General features: G+C 42.2%; 1 protein-coding gene across 2 annotated transcripts in view; it reads left to right on the top strand.

Annotated features, from left to right (window-relative positions):
* Window positions 1-17755, top strand: part of LOC310770285 (uncharacterized protein) — a gene marked incomplete at its 5' end in the record, with an annotated part of 36702 nt that overhangs the window by 6070 nt on the left and 12877 nt on the right. Inside the window, one exon of one of the 2 annotated variants that reach the window (XM_083630874.1) lies at window positions 3704-3804. The exons of the other annotated variant lie outside the window; for it this stretch is intronic. Within the exon in view, the coding sequence (XP_083487000.1) occupies window positions 3704-3775 (72 nt within the window). The 3' untranslated portion in view covers window positions 3776-3804. Of the gene's footprint in view, window positions 1-3703; window positions 3805-17755 lie in introns of those variants that run through there. 2 annotated transcript variants of the gene reach the window in all.

Below are 17755 nucleotides of genomic sequence, written 5' to 3' on the forward strand. Positions count from 1 at the left end.
CTGCCCGGCTTCCTGCTTCGGACCTCGCCCCGCTCCTTGTGAACTGTTTCCAGGCTAGTGACCCTGGACCGGACTTTGACTACGCCAACGGTGACCTTCCCCCCGGGACCAGCACAGGGGCATTCATGAACAGGGCATTTAAATTCATAGACTTTCATTTGTTTGTTTGTTTGTTTGTTTGTTTGTTTGTTTGTTTGTTTGTTAGCCACGAGGGCCCAAACAGAGTCATAAAAGCATGAAAAAATTAAGGAAAGCAAAATACACACAAACAACAGTCTCTCATAATACGTGCGTATCACCTCTTAGGGTGCCTGGGATAATAAGATAAAGTCTTTACAGATCTCCTTAAAGTCTTTACAGATTTCTTTTAAAAAGTCATATAGAATGGGATCTGGTTAATTTCCTTCTGGACAGAGTTAACATGATACAAGTGCCACCACTCAACTTCATTGGCACCCAAAGCAGCATCTCTTCAGAGATGCAAGGTGGTGTGTGTGTACAGATAGAGAGCAGGTAGTCCTGTGACGCCTAAGATCTCTAGCCTCAAAAGGAAGCTTAGCAACCGCTATTCTGAGCCTATTAGATGAATATGTCTGAAGCACAACAGCACTTGGTACATCAATGCTTTTGCCACCGTAATCTAAGAAACTGACATGAGTACCAAAATGTACCCATTTTACAAAAGAAAGGTGAAGAGCAGAGCCCCATCCCCAAACAGCCAAAACATCTATAACCCCTGCAAAAAAAAAACCCAGAAAAAATGAAGGCAACACTCGCCCAGAAACCTTCAAATCAAACATTATCATCATCATCAATAAGAAATCAGAAGGGGCAGAGGACTCTGGCAGTCACCCTTGGGCACCACTTTTAGCTTTGTAAAGATTATATAAACAAATTCTGCGTGGATTTTTTCCCCAAGAGGCGTAAGGGTTCTCTTGTCACAATGACTGCCTTTCCTTCCCAGTAGTTCCTCCTATATCGTTTTCTTCCCAATCGCCTTATTTCATCAACACAGCCAGAAATAATGTAATCAGTGATTAGATTCTATTTTGTTCAACCTGCAGTCAGACACAACCAGAATATGTGCAGTGAAAGGTAGAAAGCATGTCTGCATTAGATGCCAGTGTATGTCATGGGGGGGGGGGAAATAGTAAAACATATTTTGTACCAAAGGTTCTTAGTAAACTGGGGATTTGTTCTTATCAGATTATTTTGTGGTCTGCTAATTTGTTTTTCAAGTGATGAGGTTGGTTGCCTGGCATCCATCTGTTTTAGGAGACAATGGAGGAGTGTGCCTTTTGGGGTCAAACTATTAGAAGGTTGCAACAACAGCTGTGGCTGTAGAGATTGATATGGGAGAGACATGTTTTGTTGCAGCTGGGGCAGATGAAGGCATCTGGTTGTGCTGCTGCAGATGCACCATGGCGTTTCTTCTCTCTGCACACCTCCCAGCGGTCATTCTGTAGTAACTGCTATGGATCCACACCACCTGATGGTTTGTCTCCAGGCAATGCAGTTGTTGCAAGGGTGATAAAATCCATTAGATCACTTCTGAAAGATGCTGATATGATAATATTAGATGTTTAGAAGGGAGAACTACTTCTTGACCATTGCCCTGATCCAGTAAAGCGTACATCCATACAACCATTGAGGCAATCTTCCATAGGAGACTTACTCCTGTTGCATGTACAAGGGCCTGCTGTAGAGGGTGAAGATTCTCCACACCCAGCATCTGGGGGTGCCTGGCAGATTTTGCCCATAATTTAGATCTGAAATAATGATCTACATGCCCACACATGGCTGTATCGCTGTAGCTACTTTCCACACTAATAATAATAATAATAATAATAATAATAATAATTTATTATTTGTACCCCGCCCATCTGGCTGGGTTTCCCCAGCCACTCTGGGCAGCTTCCACAGAGACCAAAAATACACTAAAATGTCACACATTAAAAACTTCCCTGAACACGGCTGCCTTAAGATGTCTTCTGAATGTCAGGTCATTGTTTATCGCTTTGACATCTGATGGGAGGGCGTTCCACAGCGCAAGCGCCACTACCGAGAAGGCCCTCTGCCTGGTTCCCTGTACCTTTGCTTCTCGCAATGAGGGAACCGCCAGAAGGCCCTCGGTGCTGGACCTCAGTGTCCGGGCAGAACGATGGGGGTGGAGACGCTCCTTCAGGTATACTGGGCCGAGGCCATTTAGGGCTTTAAAGGTCAACACCAACACTTTGAATTGTGCTCAGAAACGTACTGGGAGCCAATGTAGGTCTTTCAAGACCGGTGTTATGTGGTCTCGGCGGCCGCCCCCAGTCACCAGTCACTTGTACAAAAGGGTGGCGTGGAAAATAACCATGTCACCAAGCAGCCTAATTGGTTGCTGGTTCATTGTTGTTAATACGTTGGGATGGTATTCCTATCCTGCTCACAGTCTACTGGAATGAATTGGAGCTGAGGATTGTCCATATTAGTTTAAAATAGTTGTAAACAAATACCACTCGTATCTATGATCTTAGAATCATAATCCATGTCTCGTTTTTCATAAACATAAATGACTTTGTCATTTTGGAATGCAAATCTTGTTGTTCAATGCAATTATAATGCAGGCACAAATTCATTTCAAACTCTTCAGCCCTAATCAATCTTGGCAGACTAAATAAAGTATAAAAGTACATACGTTTAAAACAATATTGCCAGAAAATCCAGTTGTGGAACCACATGAATAATGCAAGAGTATTTTCTTATTTTTTAGATTTATATAATATTTTTCAAAGAAAATGTTTCACAACAATATACACCAAACCAATAATATAATATAATATAATATAATATAATATAATATAATATAATATAATATAATATAATATAATATAATATATAATATAATATAATATAATATAATACAAATTTAAAACCAGATAAAAGCAAGCATTTCATTACAACTAAAAGCAGCACAAAATACTACTAAAAGTAGCACCAGCTAACAGCAAGACATGGCCATAGCAAAAACTGGACACACCAATAGACTATCTGATAAAAGCAACAGTAGAAAGAGTAGGTCTTTAAGTCTCCTTTAAAGACAGCAAGTGATTGAGCCTGCATAACATGCAGAATCGAGTTCAATAACTGTGGGTTCTTCACCAAGAAGACACTGTTCCTTCTGCCCATCAACCCTAATTGTCTTTGTTGGTGCGCATCTAAGCAGAGCTTCTGAAGCTGATCTTAAGGCAGTAAGAGAGATTGATATTTTGCATAGGCAGCCCTTCAGGTAATCCTGTCATAATCCATTCAGGGAAGCAAAAAAACCCAATGATGTTGCACAAATGACCTGTCTACACCAGTGCAAACCCTTAAGATGAATATCCATCACTTCTATGGACTTCTACGTGCAAAGTCAACTAGTGTTGCACCCTAGGTGGATTGTGCTGTAATGGCTCATCAGTGAATAAACTAGTTTAGTGCAATAAGGTCTATTAGACATCATGGGGTGATACAATGGGGAGCCAAACCTGTGGTTGCCATTTTATGCAGCATCTATGTATTTAGCATATTATCTAGTTTGACCATCATTCTCTCACCTTGTAACAGAATTTGAGATATCATATGGATTAGGATTATGGAAAAGAGCTCTGCTTGAAAGGTCTAGAGCTCTTAATTTTTCAATAAGCCATTGAAACTCATCTTCCTCCTCCTCTTCCAGGCTATTACACACATATTCAGCCTGCCTTGCATTATTGGATGCTTCTATTGGCCGGCCTTACAGAGCTGTTGAAAGACTATTGTATTCTTGAATGTGAAGTGCCTTGAATATTGATTTGATATATTAATTAGTATAGTTATAATTAAAGCCACATTTATCATGCAGATGAATACTATTTATAGAAAAGCGTATTGTTCTCTGCACTTATGTTCTAATTTTGACCTGCACTTACGATGCATTTATTTCCATTTGGTATTTAATCAGGTGCACAGATGGTGCTAAAGAGCAGGTAGAAGTGGTTAATAACCTGTGAAGTTTAAGCAATTTCCCTCTGCCTATTGAGGAAGTTAGTATGTTGAGTACATGGGATTCCTGTATGACAAATTTGCATTGCCACAATAGCTTTCCAGTCAGTCACTCTGTGAAAGTGCTTGGTTCAAGTGCTGTGCAGCTCTGTCTGTTTCTACCTTCCCAGCACAACAGATGAATCATGCGATGCTCTGTATTTTTATTCATGCATACCCTACCTTTCTGCACCATGAATTCTTACGTCTTACTGACACCATCTGCTTCTTATGTCTAAACCAATTTATATTCCATTTCAGATGTTGTCTCCTATCCTCTTCTGCCTGACCTTGTAAATCCATCTCATGATGTAGTCATATTAACAAATGCTTTCCTGAAACCTGGATGAATTATACTGATGGCTTCATCTTACCCATTCAATAATGTGTAGAAATGACCCTAATACATTTGTCACACATGATCTTCATTTAACTGGTTCATGCTGACCGACTCCCTACTAAATCATAACCTTAACTGAATTGCAATCTTCTTCTTTATAAATGTTTCCATTATCTTTTCCTCCATTAACATCAAAATGTAGAAGTCGGGGTTGCTGGATCTAGGTATCTTTCTGACAACCATAGAAGTCACTTGACAATCCGCTGTGCTCTGTATAGACGACAAGCCTCTTAAAGAAAAAATATTGAAGCCCTGCAAGGTGTAATAGTTGTATAAACGTTCACTGTAATGCATTAGAAGATGGTGGATTGCTTTACTGCTGGCATGAAGTGACACTGGGATGAATGACGGCACAGCCATTCACAATGTGGCCAAATTATTGTGCTGTACAGGATGTATATAGCTGCAGCTAAAATTCAGTTAGTTGATTAGATGAAAGTTTAACATATAATGAAGACCAAGATACCAAATCAATTTGATCAGTAGTATAAAAGTGTACTGGGAAAAGTACACTTTTATATTACTGATCAAATTTTCCCAGTAGTGATGAACGGAAGTGAGAGCTGGACCATAAAGAAGGCTGATCCCCGAAGAATTGATGCTTTTGAATTATGGTGCTGGAGGAGACTCTTGAGAGTCCCATGGACTGCAAGAAGATCAAACCTATCCATTCTGAAGGAAATCGGCCCTGAGTGCTCACTGGAAGGACAGATCCTGAAGCTGAGACTCCAATACTTTGGCCACCTCATGAGAAGAGAAGACTCCCTGGAAAAGACCCTGATGTTGGGAAAGATGGAGGGCACAAGGAGAAGGGGATGACAGAGGACGAGATGGTTGGATAGCGTTCTCGAATCTACCAGCATGAGTTTGACTAAATTGCGGGAGGCAGTGGAAGACAGAAGTGCCTGGCATGCTCTGATCCATGGGGTCATGAAGAGTCGGACACTACTAAACGACTAAACAACAACAAATAAAAGTGTACAGAGAAAGCAGACTTGTGTCATCTTCATAGATGTCGTTTTAGCAAGTTCTGTAAATCTAACACAAGTCTGGGGAGGAGAAGCATGGATTTAAGGCCCATCTTGGCAGAGAAATCTGCCAGTGCGTTATAAGTGAGCAGGAAGTCTAAACTTGTTCTGAACGCGATAAGGAACCATAAAAATGTTAAGAGGGTGCTCTTGAGAAGGAACAAAAAGTTCATCGATATAAATGATGAACCATAAGAACTTGTGGAGAAGGGCAGAAAGGCAAGGGAGGGTTATTAAAAGGGAAATGACATAAGGTGAAATCCAGTGGTGTCACCTGCAGAATAGACTTCTGCTCATGCAACACAGTGCACTTTTCTTTCCTCTGAAGCCCCACCCCCAAATCTGCTCTAGGCAGCCAGGGGGATGATCTGGCGCAGACCGGGGGAATTGGGGCTGCAAGAGTAAAACTCATTGCATGAGTGGAAGTCCATTTGCATGTTGTTGGATGTCAACCTTAGAGATCCTATGTAAGAACAGCAACAGAAAAAAAGTACAAATTTTGCAGGATACCTGGGTTTCAGTTTGCGTATTGGTTTTTCTGAGGTTTGATTAGATACATAATTTGTTTCCTTTCCAGGTTTGAGGCCAATAAAACATTTTGTTCATTCAGCATATGGCCTATATTATCAGCTTCACATTCCTACCTCCTTGAAGGTGCTGGGGGGGGGGGGCAATTTTATGTTTCCAGTTTGTAGAATTGGTTGCAAACGAAAGCTGTCATTGGCAATATTTATATTTTTGGAACGTTAGAGACACTACATGCTGTTAGAGTTTTCAAGCTAAATAACTCTGGTATCCCTGCTGTGATAAAGGGCACTGTTTGGTTGTTTACTGTGATTTGTCACAGTATGTTGAACATTTACAATTTTTACTTTTTTGACAGTATGTGAAAAGGGAGCATATGCCTTTTTAAAAAACAAAACATCAAATAAATATGTGGCGTGAATCCTGAAGAAACTTACATCAGTGTGGGACCCAGGTAGAAAAGAGGGTGGCAATGTTATCTTTTCAAATAATTATTTCTTCTAACCAGCAAATAGAGATACAGAAGGTCATTCAGAGCTTGCAAATGCCAACAGTGACCAGCCACAAGTCAAGAATGTGCCATAAGTTAAGTCTAGAATATTTGGCTGCAATCAGCTGCACTTCACAGGGAGTAAGGCCCACTAAATTCAATAGGACTTCTGAATAGATATGGGGCAGATTCACACTTAAATTACATCTACCACACATTTAAAGCACATGAAGTAAAGCCCAAGAATCCTAGGAGCTGTATTTCCCCCCTGCACAGAGCTACAATTATTGTTGTTGTTTGGTCGTTTAGTCGTGTCCGACTCTTCATGACTCCATGGACCAGAGCACGCCAGGCACTCCTGTCTTCCACTGCCTCCCACAGTTTGGTCAAATTCATGTTGGTAGCTTCGAGAACACTGTCCAACCATCTCGTCCTCTGTCGTCCCCTTCTCCTCGTGCCCTCCATCTTTCCGAACATCAGGGTCTTTTCTAGGGAGTCTTCTCTTCTCATGCGATGGCCAAAGTATTGGAGCCTCAGCTTCAGGATCTGTCCTTCCAGTGAGCACTCAGGGCTGATTTCCGTAAGAATGGATAGGTTTGATCTTCTTGCAGTCCATGGAATTATTAAGAACAATTATTAAGAACCCTTAACAATCTACAGTTCTCAGGATTCTTTGGGAGAAGTCCAGTGCTTTAAAGGTGTGTTGGAAGTGCTTTAAATGTGTGGTGTGGATCTACCCCATGGGATTGCACTGTTATATGAGGACGTGCCATCCTAGTGTTTACTACTGTACGTATGCAGCCCTGTCATATGCTCCAACCATTCGCCTGTTATATGCTCCAACTGTCCCTCTTAACTAGAATCAGCCTCTGTCCTTATTTTGCTTTTCGGATAAGGATTTTAAGAATTGTTTCTGTGTGTGATTTTTTTTACTTCAGACTCATTACGCATTCTACCTCTTATCCTGAGATAATACTGGCCTGCTTTACAGGTATCCTGTGTAGGGTTTACTAAGGTGGTTTTGAAACTAGGAAATGTGCTGTTTTAAACGTTCCATAGTATACTGCAATCTGAAACACACCTTCTCTACACTCCCAGATGTTACCAATGTGGATGTTCATGGTAAGACAGCCATTGGTTGCTAGTGCAAGAGCACAAAAGCACCTAACATCATGTTCTAGGTTTAACCTGTCCTATGTTTCATCCCAGGGTTGATTGATGGATTTATCAACTCCCAGCTTGCCTCTCACATTAGATAATTAACTTGGGTGATAAGAGAGGATGATTAGCAATAGCCAGTTCCTAATAGCTACTTCACACATTCAAGTAATAGCTGCAATTATCACATGATAATGAGTTGGAAGAATTATGAGAAACAGGATGATGCACTATTGCAGTACTAATATGCCACTGGAATGCAGCCCAAATGCTCTCTCTGTTATGGCACTGATGCCGCTGAAAGAGGCCAGGGAACCTGGTGACTCAATCTGAGCCATCAGTTTGAGAGTCAATTCTTACATTATGGGAATGGCATGGTTACTGATCTACCATAACTTCAGAAACATGAAGGAGTGTTCTTCCCTGTTATGTTTTGCTTGGTTCCTATAATCTGAAGGATAAACCCTTCTCAAAGTCACACACCCAAGGCATGTGCATTATACAGCCACTCAAAAATTGAATTTCTTTGTGGTGGCACCCTGAATGTGAAACACCCTTCCTTTGGGAGTCCCATAGGCTCCCATTTCTTCATTATTATTATTATTATTATTATTATTATTATTATTATTTGTTAAATTTGTATACCGCCCTATACCCTCAGGTCTCAGGGCGGTTCACAGTTATCTGCCCAAACCTTAATGTGCTGGTGAAAAAAATAGGCAACTTTCTTTCAGATTTTATTGGTATAAAATCTTGTTTTTATTTTTATGCATTGTATCAATGTTTTTTAGGTTTGCAATCTCTCTCCCTGCCTCCACTGACCTGGGATCAGGAAAGACAGCGGGCAGGATGGAAATTTACTAAATAAATAAAATTTCTAAATACTTTTTGACATAATTACGATAATTTAAATAAAACATATCTCACCTTAATGGGGAATATTGTATTCGGGTGACCTTTGTTCCTGTTCAGTCTGCTTTCCAGGTGCCAATAACAGCTGACGGACAACTTTTTAAAACTAGACTTGGACCAGATGACTGTTGGGTTTTTGTTAGGTATATAAAAGGAGAATTTCCTTGCATGCCTAGATCCAGGTTTGAGGCAAGTACTCTCTGGTGAGAGAAGTGCAACAGAGATTTAAAATCCCACAATATGTAACAAAGTAAAGACCTTTAAAACATCCCTTTCTAAGCTGCTTCCAAAGTTTTCCACTTCCCATAGCATAGAAAGAGACTGTGCATTTGGTAAGTTAAAAATGGTTTCCTCATAAACTCTTCAAAGATCAGATTCATATATCTTCTACTTATATCTACTTGATGCAAACACTGATGTTAGTTTTCTTGCTGTCAGTGTTATGCCTCCATTTTGTTTTGCACAAAGAATTTGAGTTCTTTCAAGGATTTCATTTTAAATTTGCTGTATTGTTAATACTGAACAGCCTTTTTGTTCAGGGTTGGGAAGTGGAAGAAGAGAAGGCAAGGCAAATAAGCCGTGGTCCCAAATTCCACTTGCCTTCCAGAACATTACATCTCCTGAAACTGCAGATTGCAGACAGCTCTCTGGCATGCTCTTGAACTGATGATGTTGTCTGTAGAGAAACAAGCTTACAGGGATGCCAATAGAAATGACCTCTATTTTTTTTCTGTGTGGCAATGTCAAAAGTTGTTTTGAAATATTTTGTCCCCACCCTCCTCTTTTTAGGTTAAAATATGTCCACTAAGCAAAGGACTCAGAGGGAAAATAGAATGTTTTATGTTACACCTAGACAGCATCCTAAAAAGCAGAGACATCACCTTGCCAACAAAGGTCTCTATAGTTAAAGCTATGGTTTTCCCAGTAGTGATGTATGGAAGTGAGAGCTGGACCATAAAGAAGGCTGATTGGTGAAGAATTGATGCTTTTGAATTATGGTGCTGAAGGAGACTCTTGAGAGTCCCATGGACTGCAAGAAGATCAAACTATCCATTCTGAAGGAAATCAGCTCTGAGTGCTCACTGGAAGGACAGATCGTGAAGCTGAGGCTACAATACTTTGGCCACCTCGTGAGAAGAGAAGACTCCCTGGAAAAGACCCTGATGTTGGGAAAGATGGAGGGCACAAGGAGAAGGGAACGACAGAGGACGAGATGGTTGGACAGTGTTCTTGAAGCTACCAGCATGAGTTTGACCAAACTGCGGGAGGCAGTAGAAGACTGGCGTGCTCTGGTCCATGGGGTCACAAAGAGTCGGACATGACTAAATGACTAAACAACAACATGTTACACTTACAATTTAAAAACCCCAACCACTTTAAAAATGAATCCTAACTTACATATCAATTCCAAATTATCTTAGGAAAAGAGTTGGGACATTGATCAGCTGACTAATCCAACTTTCGTCTAGCCGAGGACCAGGTTTCTTGAGAGACTATTACACCTTTTACACCAGGAGGTCACTACGCTGATGAGACTTCTCAGCCCATCTCACAGACTTACATTTGCATTTACAGTATATGTAGATTGTACTATGGGACGCAGGTGGCGCTGTGGGTAATACCTCAGCGCCTAGGATTTGCCCATCGCATGGTCGACGGTTCGAATCCCCGCGGTGGGGTGAGCTCCCGTTGTTCGGTCCCAGCTCCTGCCCACCTAGCAGTTCGAAAGTACCCTTAAGTGCAAGTAGATAAATAGGTACCGCTTTATAGCGGGAAGGTAAACGGCGTTTCCGTGTGCTGCTCTGGTGCCGGTTCGCCGGAGCAGCTTCGTCACACTGGCCACGTGACCCGGAAGTGTCTGCGGACAGCGCTGGCTCCTGGCCTATAGAGTGAGATGAGCACACAGCCCTAGAGTCTGTCAAGACTGGCCCTGTAAGGGCAGGGATACCTTTACCTTTACCTTTTAGATTGTACTATAGGTCTATGCCCTGAGTCTTTTCAGTACCTCAACCACATTTAGCTCACCATCCTTACCCCAGTACCTATGCATGCATGTGAGCTGCAATCTAATGTATGGTTATTCTGCAAGAAACTCCACATAAATCAATAGGACGAACAGTCCTGTCCCTGAGTTCTTGCATGTTGGCAGATGTAGACTGTGCATGCCTTATGTGGGGGCAGAGAGCATGATCGGTGTTGTTAGGTGTTGTTAAGGGATGCTGTGGGAGTTGCTAAATTCTCTTTTTCTGCTGGTATTGTTTTCTGCTGGTATTGTGTGCTTTCATCACACGATGTTATGGCGACGAAGCGTCTGCCAGCACAAAAGGACCATCAGATTGACCTGCTGATTCTGAAGAAATATGTTAAGAATCAGGGCATCAAGCTCTTGTTATCCAGCTAGTAACAGACTATTAATAGCATTCAGCATTCAGCTATTAATAAATCCACCAGAGGGAGCTCCCATGGACCTCTAAATATAGCAGATGTTGTATATTAAAATAGGCAAAAAAATAAAATCAGAATGAAAGGTTGCTTATGAAAAATAATGTTTTTTGCAGCTCTACCCAATGTGATTCTATTGTTTGTTTTATATTTCTAGCATTCCAAACTAATGGAGTTTTTTATATGCTATAATATTTGAGCTTTTGCAGCATAATCCTACACATCTTTTACTGATTCCATTGTCATACTGCCAAATAAATATGCGCAGGATTTTAACCTGATATTAGTTTCATCATCATTATCTTGTTGAAACCAAAACAATTAGAATAAAATTAAAAGACACTTCTGTATAATAAATTAGCAAAGGAATACAATTCAGAATAATATAGATTGTTCTAATAAAAATATGTATGAATTATTACATATTATTGAGCATGATCCAGCTAAAGGTAAGCACTTTGAAGAGTAAAATGCCTGTTATAGTTATGGCCATTTAATTTCATATAAGAGAGCGAAGCATGTGCTCAGTGGAGCTTTAAAGCACTTACAGTTGAATTACGTGTAAAAAAAAAATTGTGCACTAGTAAATAAAATTAAGCTTTTTATGAGACTGACATTATGGAGGAAATTATTTGGTGTTGCCCAGATAGATGTACCAGGTCTTTGTCGCTAGAGATTTCTGGGCATTTTATTTGATATTTGTAGTCCATTTCAGGATAAATAAGCATAAGAAGGAAAACAGTGGTCTTGAAGTTTCCCACCAATGGCAGATTGAGCAGACACACAGGTCAGTCACCTGGTCACAGTCTTCCCCTACTATCCATTGTATTTCTATTTAAATTATAATAATTATTTCCTAATTTGCATATATATCTTAGATTCTAGAGTGTGGAGTGGGCTCCCAAACTCTTCCCCTTCTCCTGCAAGAGGCTCGGGTCAGTGGGGAGGATTGTTTTATCTTGGAAGCTGAAATGCTTGCGTTGATAGAATGATTGTCATGTAGCTACTGTACTTTGAATTCTGTAACTTTTGCTGTGGCCACATCCACTACTGCCATGCCACCCTCTGCAGGTTGGCCAATAGCTCATGCAGCCCTCGGATTTAAAACGGTTAGCTACCCCGCCTTACAATATGCATTATTTTTATTTTTTGCAAATCTGCATAATGAATTTCTTCTTTTTAGGAGGTCCCTAAGTGGCCACCTAGGGGATGTGGGTGGCGCTGTGGTCTAAACCACAGAGCCTAGGGCTTGCCGATCAGAAGGTTGGTGATTCAAATCCCCACAACGGGGTGAGCTCCTGTTGTTCGGTCCCCGGTCCTGCGAACCTAGCAGTTTGAAAGCACGTCATAGTGCAAGTAGGTAAATAGGTACCGCTCCGGCGGGAAGGTAAACACTGTTTCCATGTGCTGCTCTGGTTCGCCAGAAGTGGCTTCATCATGCTGGCCACATGACACGGAAGCTGTACGCCGGCTCCCTGGGCCAATAAAGTGAGATGAGCGCCGCAACCCCAGAGTCGGTCACGACTGGACCTAATGGTCAGGGGTCCCTTTACCCTTTACCTTTAAGTGCCCACCCTAGGGGATGCGGGTGGCGCTGTGGTCTAAACCACAGAGCCTAGGGCTTGCTGATCAGAAGGTTGGTGATTCAAATCCCCGCAACGGGGTGAGCTCCTGTTGTTCGGTCCCTGGTGCTGCAAACCTAGCAGTTCAAAAGCACGTCAAAGTGCAAGTAGATAAATAGGTACCGCTCCAGCGGGAAGGTAAATGGCGTTTCCGTGTGCTGCTCTGGTTTTGCCAGAAGCGGCTTAGTCATGCTGGCCACATGACCCGGAAGCTGTGTGCGGACAAACGCCGGCCAGTAAAGGGAGATGAGTGCCGCAACCCCAGAGTCCTTCGCAACTGGACTTAACTGTCAAGGGTCCTTTACCTTTAAGTGGCCACGCTAAATAGATGCTGAGGTACTCTTCCGCTGTAGAGTTGTATTCCAAGTACCAGCTGTCAATGGATTCTAGCTCAACTGTTCGTTTTATTTGGCTAAAGTCAGCTTGCTTAATTTTGCTCCCAGCTTTGGTTGAAGATAAAGCCTTCATGTAATAACAGGCCGAAAATTAAGCTTCAAGCAAATTATCTTTGGGGATTTGGAGGAATCTTATCTAGTTGGGAATTAATCCACATTGCTTGTTTTAGGGCTTTATCAGTCCCTCTGAGACTGTTGAAAAAAGGAACTGTTTCCCAGAGTGGTACACACACACAGCCATAATGCACAATTGCTGATGAGAACAATAGGCACTTGAATATTTAAACTGCACACTAAGAGCAGCTGGCAAGCACCATACCAGAGCTTATAATAGAAAAATTTCCCAAACTCTAAAAGCTCCGTTGAAGCCCTTTTGTGATTTTTCTTTCCCTACCACAGTGCTGAATCAGTAGCAGGAGAAGCTATATAAAGTGGAATTTCTTCTCCTTCTAGTTGATTCTCTCAGTGACCAAATCAGGAAATACTAATCCTATGAAGTTAAGTGGTACAGTGATCAGGTTCAAAGGAGAACGGGCTTGCAAACCATTTAAGGTATAGCTTTTCAGGTACACCTTTTCATATGCTTGTGTGACAAGCAGCACCTGCCTACATTCTCTCTCCTGCACAAATACTTAGCAGGGAGAGGCAAAATGGGTATATTTGGGGAGAATCTGGGGTTCTAGAAGAGCCTGGACTACTTCACTTACTTGGATAACATGTTATCAATCACTTTTTACATCAACAAACATAATATAACCTTTGCATGACTTCAGTTTTTGAACTGCCCATTCTTTTCGAACTTCCCATTTTCCCTTGTAAATGGTGTGGCTGCCATTAAAAAACAACCTGCCCCTATAGACTTATGTGCAAGCATAGATGATAATGATTTTATAAATGTAAGTGGTGGCCATAATCTTGTTAGATGCTAGAGAATATGTCTGGGTAAAGAAGCAAATGCCCTTGCCTTTATTGCAAATAGCTTAAAGCTTGTCCTGCTTTTCTTTTTCTTGGCCTCATCTTTGAGTATAGTATTACACAACCTCTGCAGAAACTGATCTTATAAATTTAAAACTGAGGAAAATGACTGTGTGTTAGTGGGGAGGAAAAACAGGAAAGTAAAGTCTCTGTGGAAGAACTAGAGAGACTGAGAACCTTGAAGAAAATGTTTTGTGATTTACACTGTTATAAGAGATTCTATTCTCTATTTAAATAGCTTAAATACGGTGTTAAGCTTAGAAACGTCTTTCCTTTCTTTGTCTCATTAGACAACAAAGTCAAGTTGTACTGCTGAAAATGCAGGAGGAACCGAATATATGTTCTTATTCCAAACAAAGAGCAATAGAGAGATCATGACTCACTAGTTGATGCCAACCTTTTGTGTCAAAAGGACTGTTCAACCTAGCCAGCTTTATAGCTGGAACTGTTCCCCACATTAATGAATACAATGTTTACTAAGTTCTGACTTGGATAGTTCCTAAACCTTTGAGGAGTAGGGGAGAAACCAGAATTTTGCCAGGGGTAACTTTTGCCTCCTATCATAGTGCTGCAGTAAAGAAATAGAGACTTCTGAGGAATCCTAACCCCACCTCCATACAAGAGCGATTCTACACTTTACTTAGAATGAGGCTGGAAATGATAGAGAGTTCTGAACTGTACCACTTCAAAGCCTATGTGAGAGTCGAGGTCACATTTTTGAATACTCCCTTAGATAAGAAACTCTGTAGGATATAGTAAGCCATCACATCAAATAACTCCTTCATGTGCTAGGCTTGTGATGATTTGAAGATGTTAAAAAATATAATTTTCCTGCAATCTGTAGTGGTGTCATCCAGAATTCTACAAACTCAGGCTGCCACTTCATTTCTGTATTACTTGGGAAATGACTATATAGTTTGAGACGTGATCACACACACCCTTCGCAGGATGAGGACCTTGAAATCCCAATGCATACAACATAAAAAGTAGCAGCCTGGTCTAGCCATTTTTCGGCAATGGACCATAGCTCAGTGGTGAGGCACATGTTCTGAACACAGAGGTTTCCAGGTCCATTCCCCTGTCACCACTAATTACAAGCATCAGGTAGCAGGTGATACACATGTAACAAGTGATAAGATCCCAGAGAGAGCTGCTACCGTCCAAATAAACAATGCAGGGCTAGATTGACTAATGAGCCAATATGGTATTGGGCAGCTTCTGGTCATGAGAAAGGTCACATTTCTAGATACCCTAAATGACTGCACCTTATAACAGTTGGGCATGGAACTGACCAGAGGGCAGGTGGCCCTGGACTTAATCATAAGTGGGTGCACTGTGAGATGTAAGTGTTGGTAAATTGATTGGAAATAGTGACCACGGTGCTATCAGAGTTACTGTATTTTTTGCTCTATAAGACTCACTTTTTCCCTCCTAAAAAGTAAGGGGAAATGTGTGTGCGTCTTATGGAGCGAGTGCAGGCTGCACAGCTATTCCAGAAGCCAGCAAGAGGGATTGCTGCTTTCACTGCACAGCGATCCCTCTTGCTGTTCTGGCTTCTGAGATTCAGAATATTTTCTTTCTTGTTTTCCTCCTCCAAAAACTAGGTGCGTCTTATGGTCTGGTGCATCTTATAGAGCAAAAATTGCGGTATGGTCTATGTAAGTGGGCAATTGCCAACATAGTCCAATATAGTCATATTTGGCTTCAAAAGAGGCGAGTTCTCAGAAATGAGGGGACTGGTAAAAAAAGAAGGTAAGGAAAAGTTGAAAGGAAAACCACATGGATAGAAGCTCAGTGAGAATGCATACTGCAGATCAGGACAAATACCCACCAAGTCCAAGAGGATACCAGCCAGCCAGCAAAATCAATGGTGCTTTTAATGGCAAAAAGGCTTCCTTCAGAAAATGGAAGTAAGGGTTCCAAGCTTCAGGGGCTTTTGGCACATTCTTACCAGTAACCCTTCCTGCCTCCTAGCCTTGCCACAGCTGCCTCCAATCCTCCCCCCATCCACAAACACCCACTTACTTAAAAACATTATTGTTGCAATTTTGGTGGCAGCACTGCTGGCTTCTCTGCCACCTCCGTTGGCACTTGGGTTCTGAGAAAGAACCAAGGGGATCCTCCTTCTCAGAGCAGAAGGAGATTAAGATAGAACTGGTACATTGTGTGAGATGGCCAGAATAATGGGCCACCACTGCAGTTTGCTATGGAGGCTAGTGAGACTTTCAACACTTGGATTGTTATTTTTCAAGTTGCTCCAAATGCGAGGCTCTGGGAAAGGGCCTTCTCAAAGCCCAGGTGAGACATGGAGGTAGAGGGTGGAGCTGGACCCAGCAATGAATAAGTGGGCAGAAGGCTTGGCCCTCGACCCATTCTTGATTTGGCCAACCCATAGCTGTCAACCATCCCTTATTTGGCAGGAAACTCCCTTATCCCAGTGCCATGTCTACTGCTGTCCCTTATTGATGATGTCCCTTAAATATCCCGGGTTTCATGCTCACCCAGCTCGGGAGGGAAGCAGCAGCTGGGACGAGAGAGAGCGCGCACACGAGTTGCTGCGTCTCCATCTCTCCCTTTTCCCCCTCAGGGGCGTGTTGTGAGGAGATGGGTGGCGGCGGGCGGGCAGGCAGCCCCTCTCTTGCGAGACTTCTGCCGCACTGCCAGGGGAAGCCAAAGGTGGTGGCTGAGGCGGCTGAGGGAGGAGGAAGAGGAGGGGATGGGGAGGGATGCAGAAGGGCGGCGCTTCAATGGCTGCCACGCGCCGCAACCACCTCATGCCGGGCTCGCGGACGGCGTGGGCGAGAGTCTCCCTCCCTCCCTCTCTCTCTGGCGGGAAAGGGCCGATGGAACTCCTCGTGCCAGGACGACGGCTGCCCCTATGTGCTGCTTAGCATACCCTCCAACCAGTGCAGCATCTTAATGTAGTGATTCCCCCTCTGCATCCCTTTCATAACTCCATTTTTATAAATCATTTGTCCATCCATAGTTCAAATTTTTACTGCAAGTTTTCTGTCAATCCTACCAATGTATGTAGCTATTTACAATAGCTTTTCAACTAAATTATAAACTTTCCCCATTCTTTATTAAAGAGGTACTCTTCCTGGTTTCTAATTCTGCCTGTAAGCTTTGCCATCTCGACATCGTTCATCAGTTTTGTCTGCCACTCTTCTTTGGTGGGAGTTGTAGACCCTTAGGATCATCTAGTCCAACCCCCTGCAAAACACAGTCGGTCACAGCCAAAGCAGCATGGCTCCATCAGTGCCTGATTTCTGTATAAGCTAAACCAAATCCCTTATTTGGGCTGCTGATCCCTTATTTTCGAGGCTGCTGGTCCCTTATTTTCAAATCTGTAAGTTGACAGCTATGGGCCAACCACTGGTGCTAAGTCTGATGGAAGTCTTGCCCAGATGAGAACTAAAAGGAGCAGTAACTTTTTCAAAAGAAATGCAAGCAGACAAAAAGACTTTTTTATAAAAAGAATGTAGCATTGCTAAAAACATCATGGAAGCAGGAAAACCAGCTAGCAAGGTGGATGATGAAGTAAAAGGTGTGCTAAAGGAGGAAAATGAAATTGCAGAGAAGCTGAATGAAAGCTTTGCATCTGTCTTCACTGTGGTTGATGTAGGTCCTTGTACCTGGACTAGCCTTCGCTGGATGAGAGCCTGAGGAACTGAAGCAAACTGTGGTGACAAGACACAAAGTTCTGGGCCTTAATGACAGAACAAAAAAAAATGAACAAATCATCAGGTCTGGAATCCACC

Source organism: Podarcis filfolensis, assembly GCF_964270895.1.
Source record: "Podarcis filfolensis genome assembly, chromosome: 9".
NCBI classification, from domain to species: domain Eukaryota; kingdom Metazoa; phylum Chordata; class Lepidosauria; order Squamata; family Lacertidae; genus Podarcis; species Podarcis filfolensis.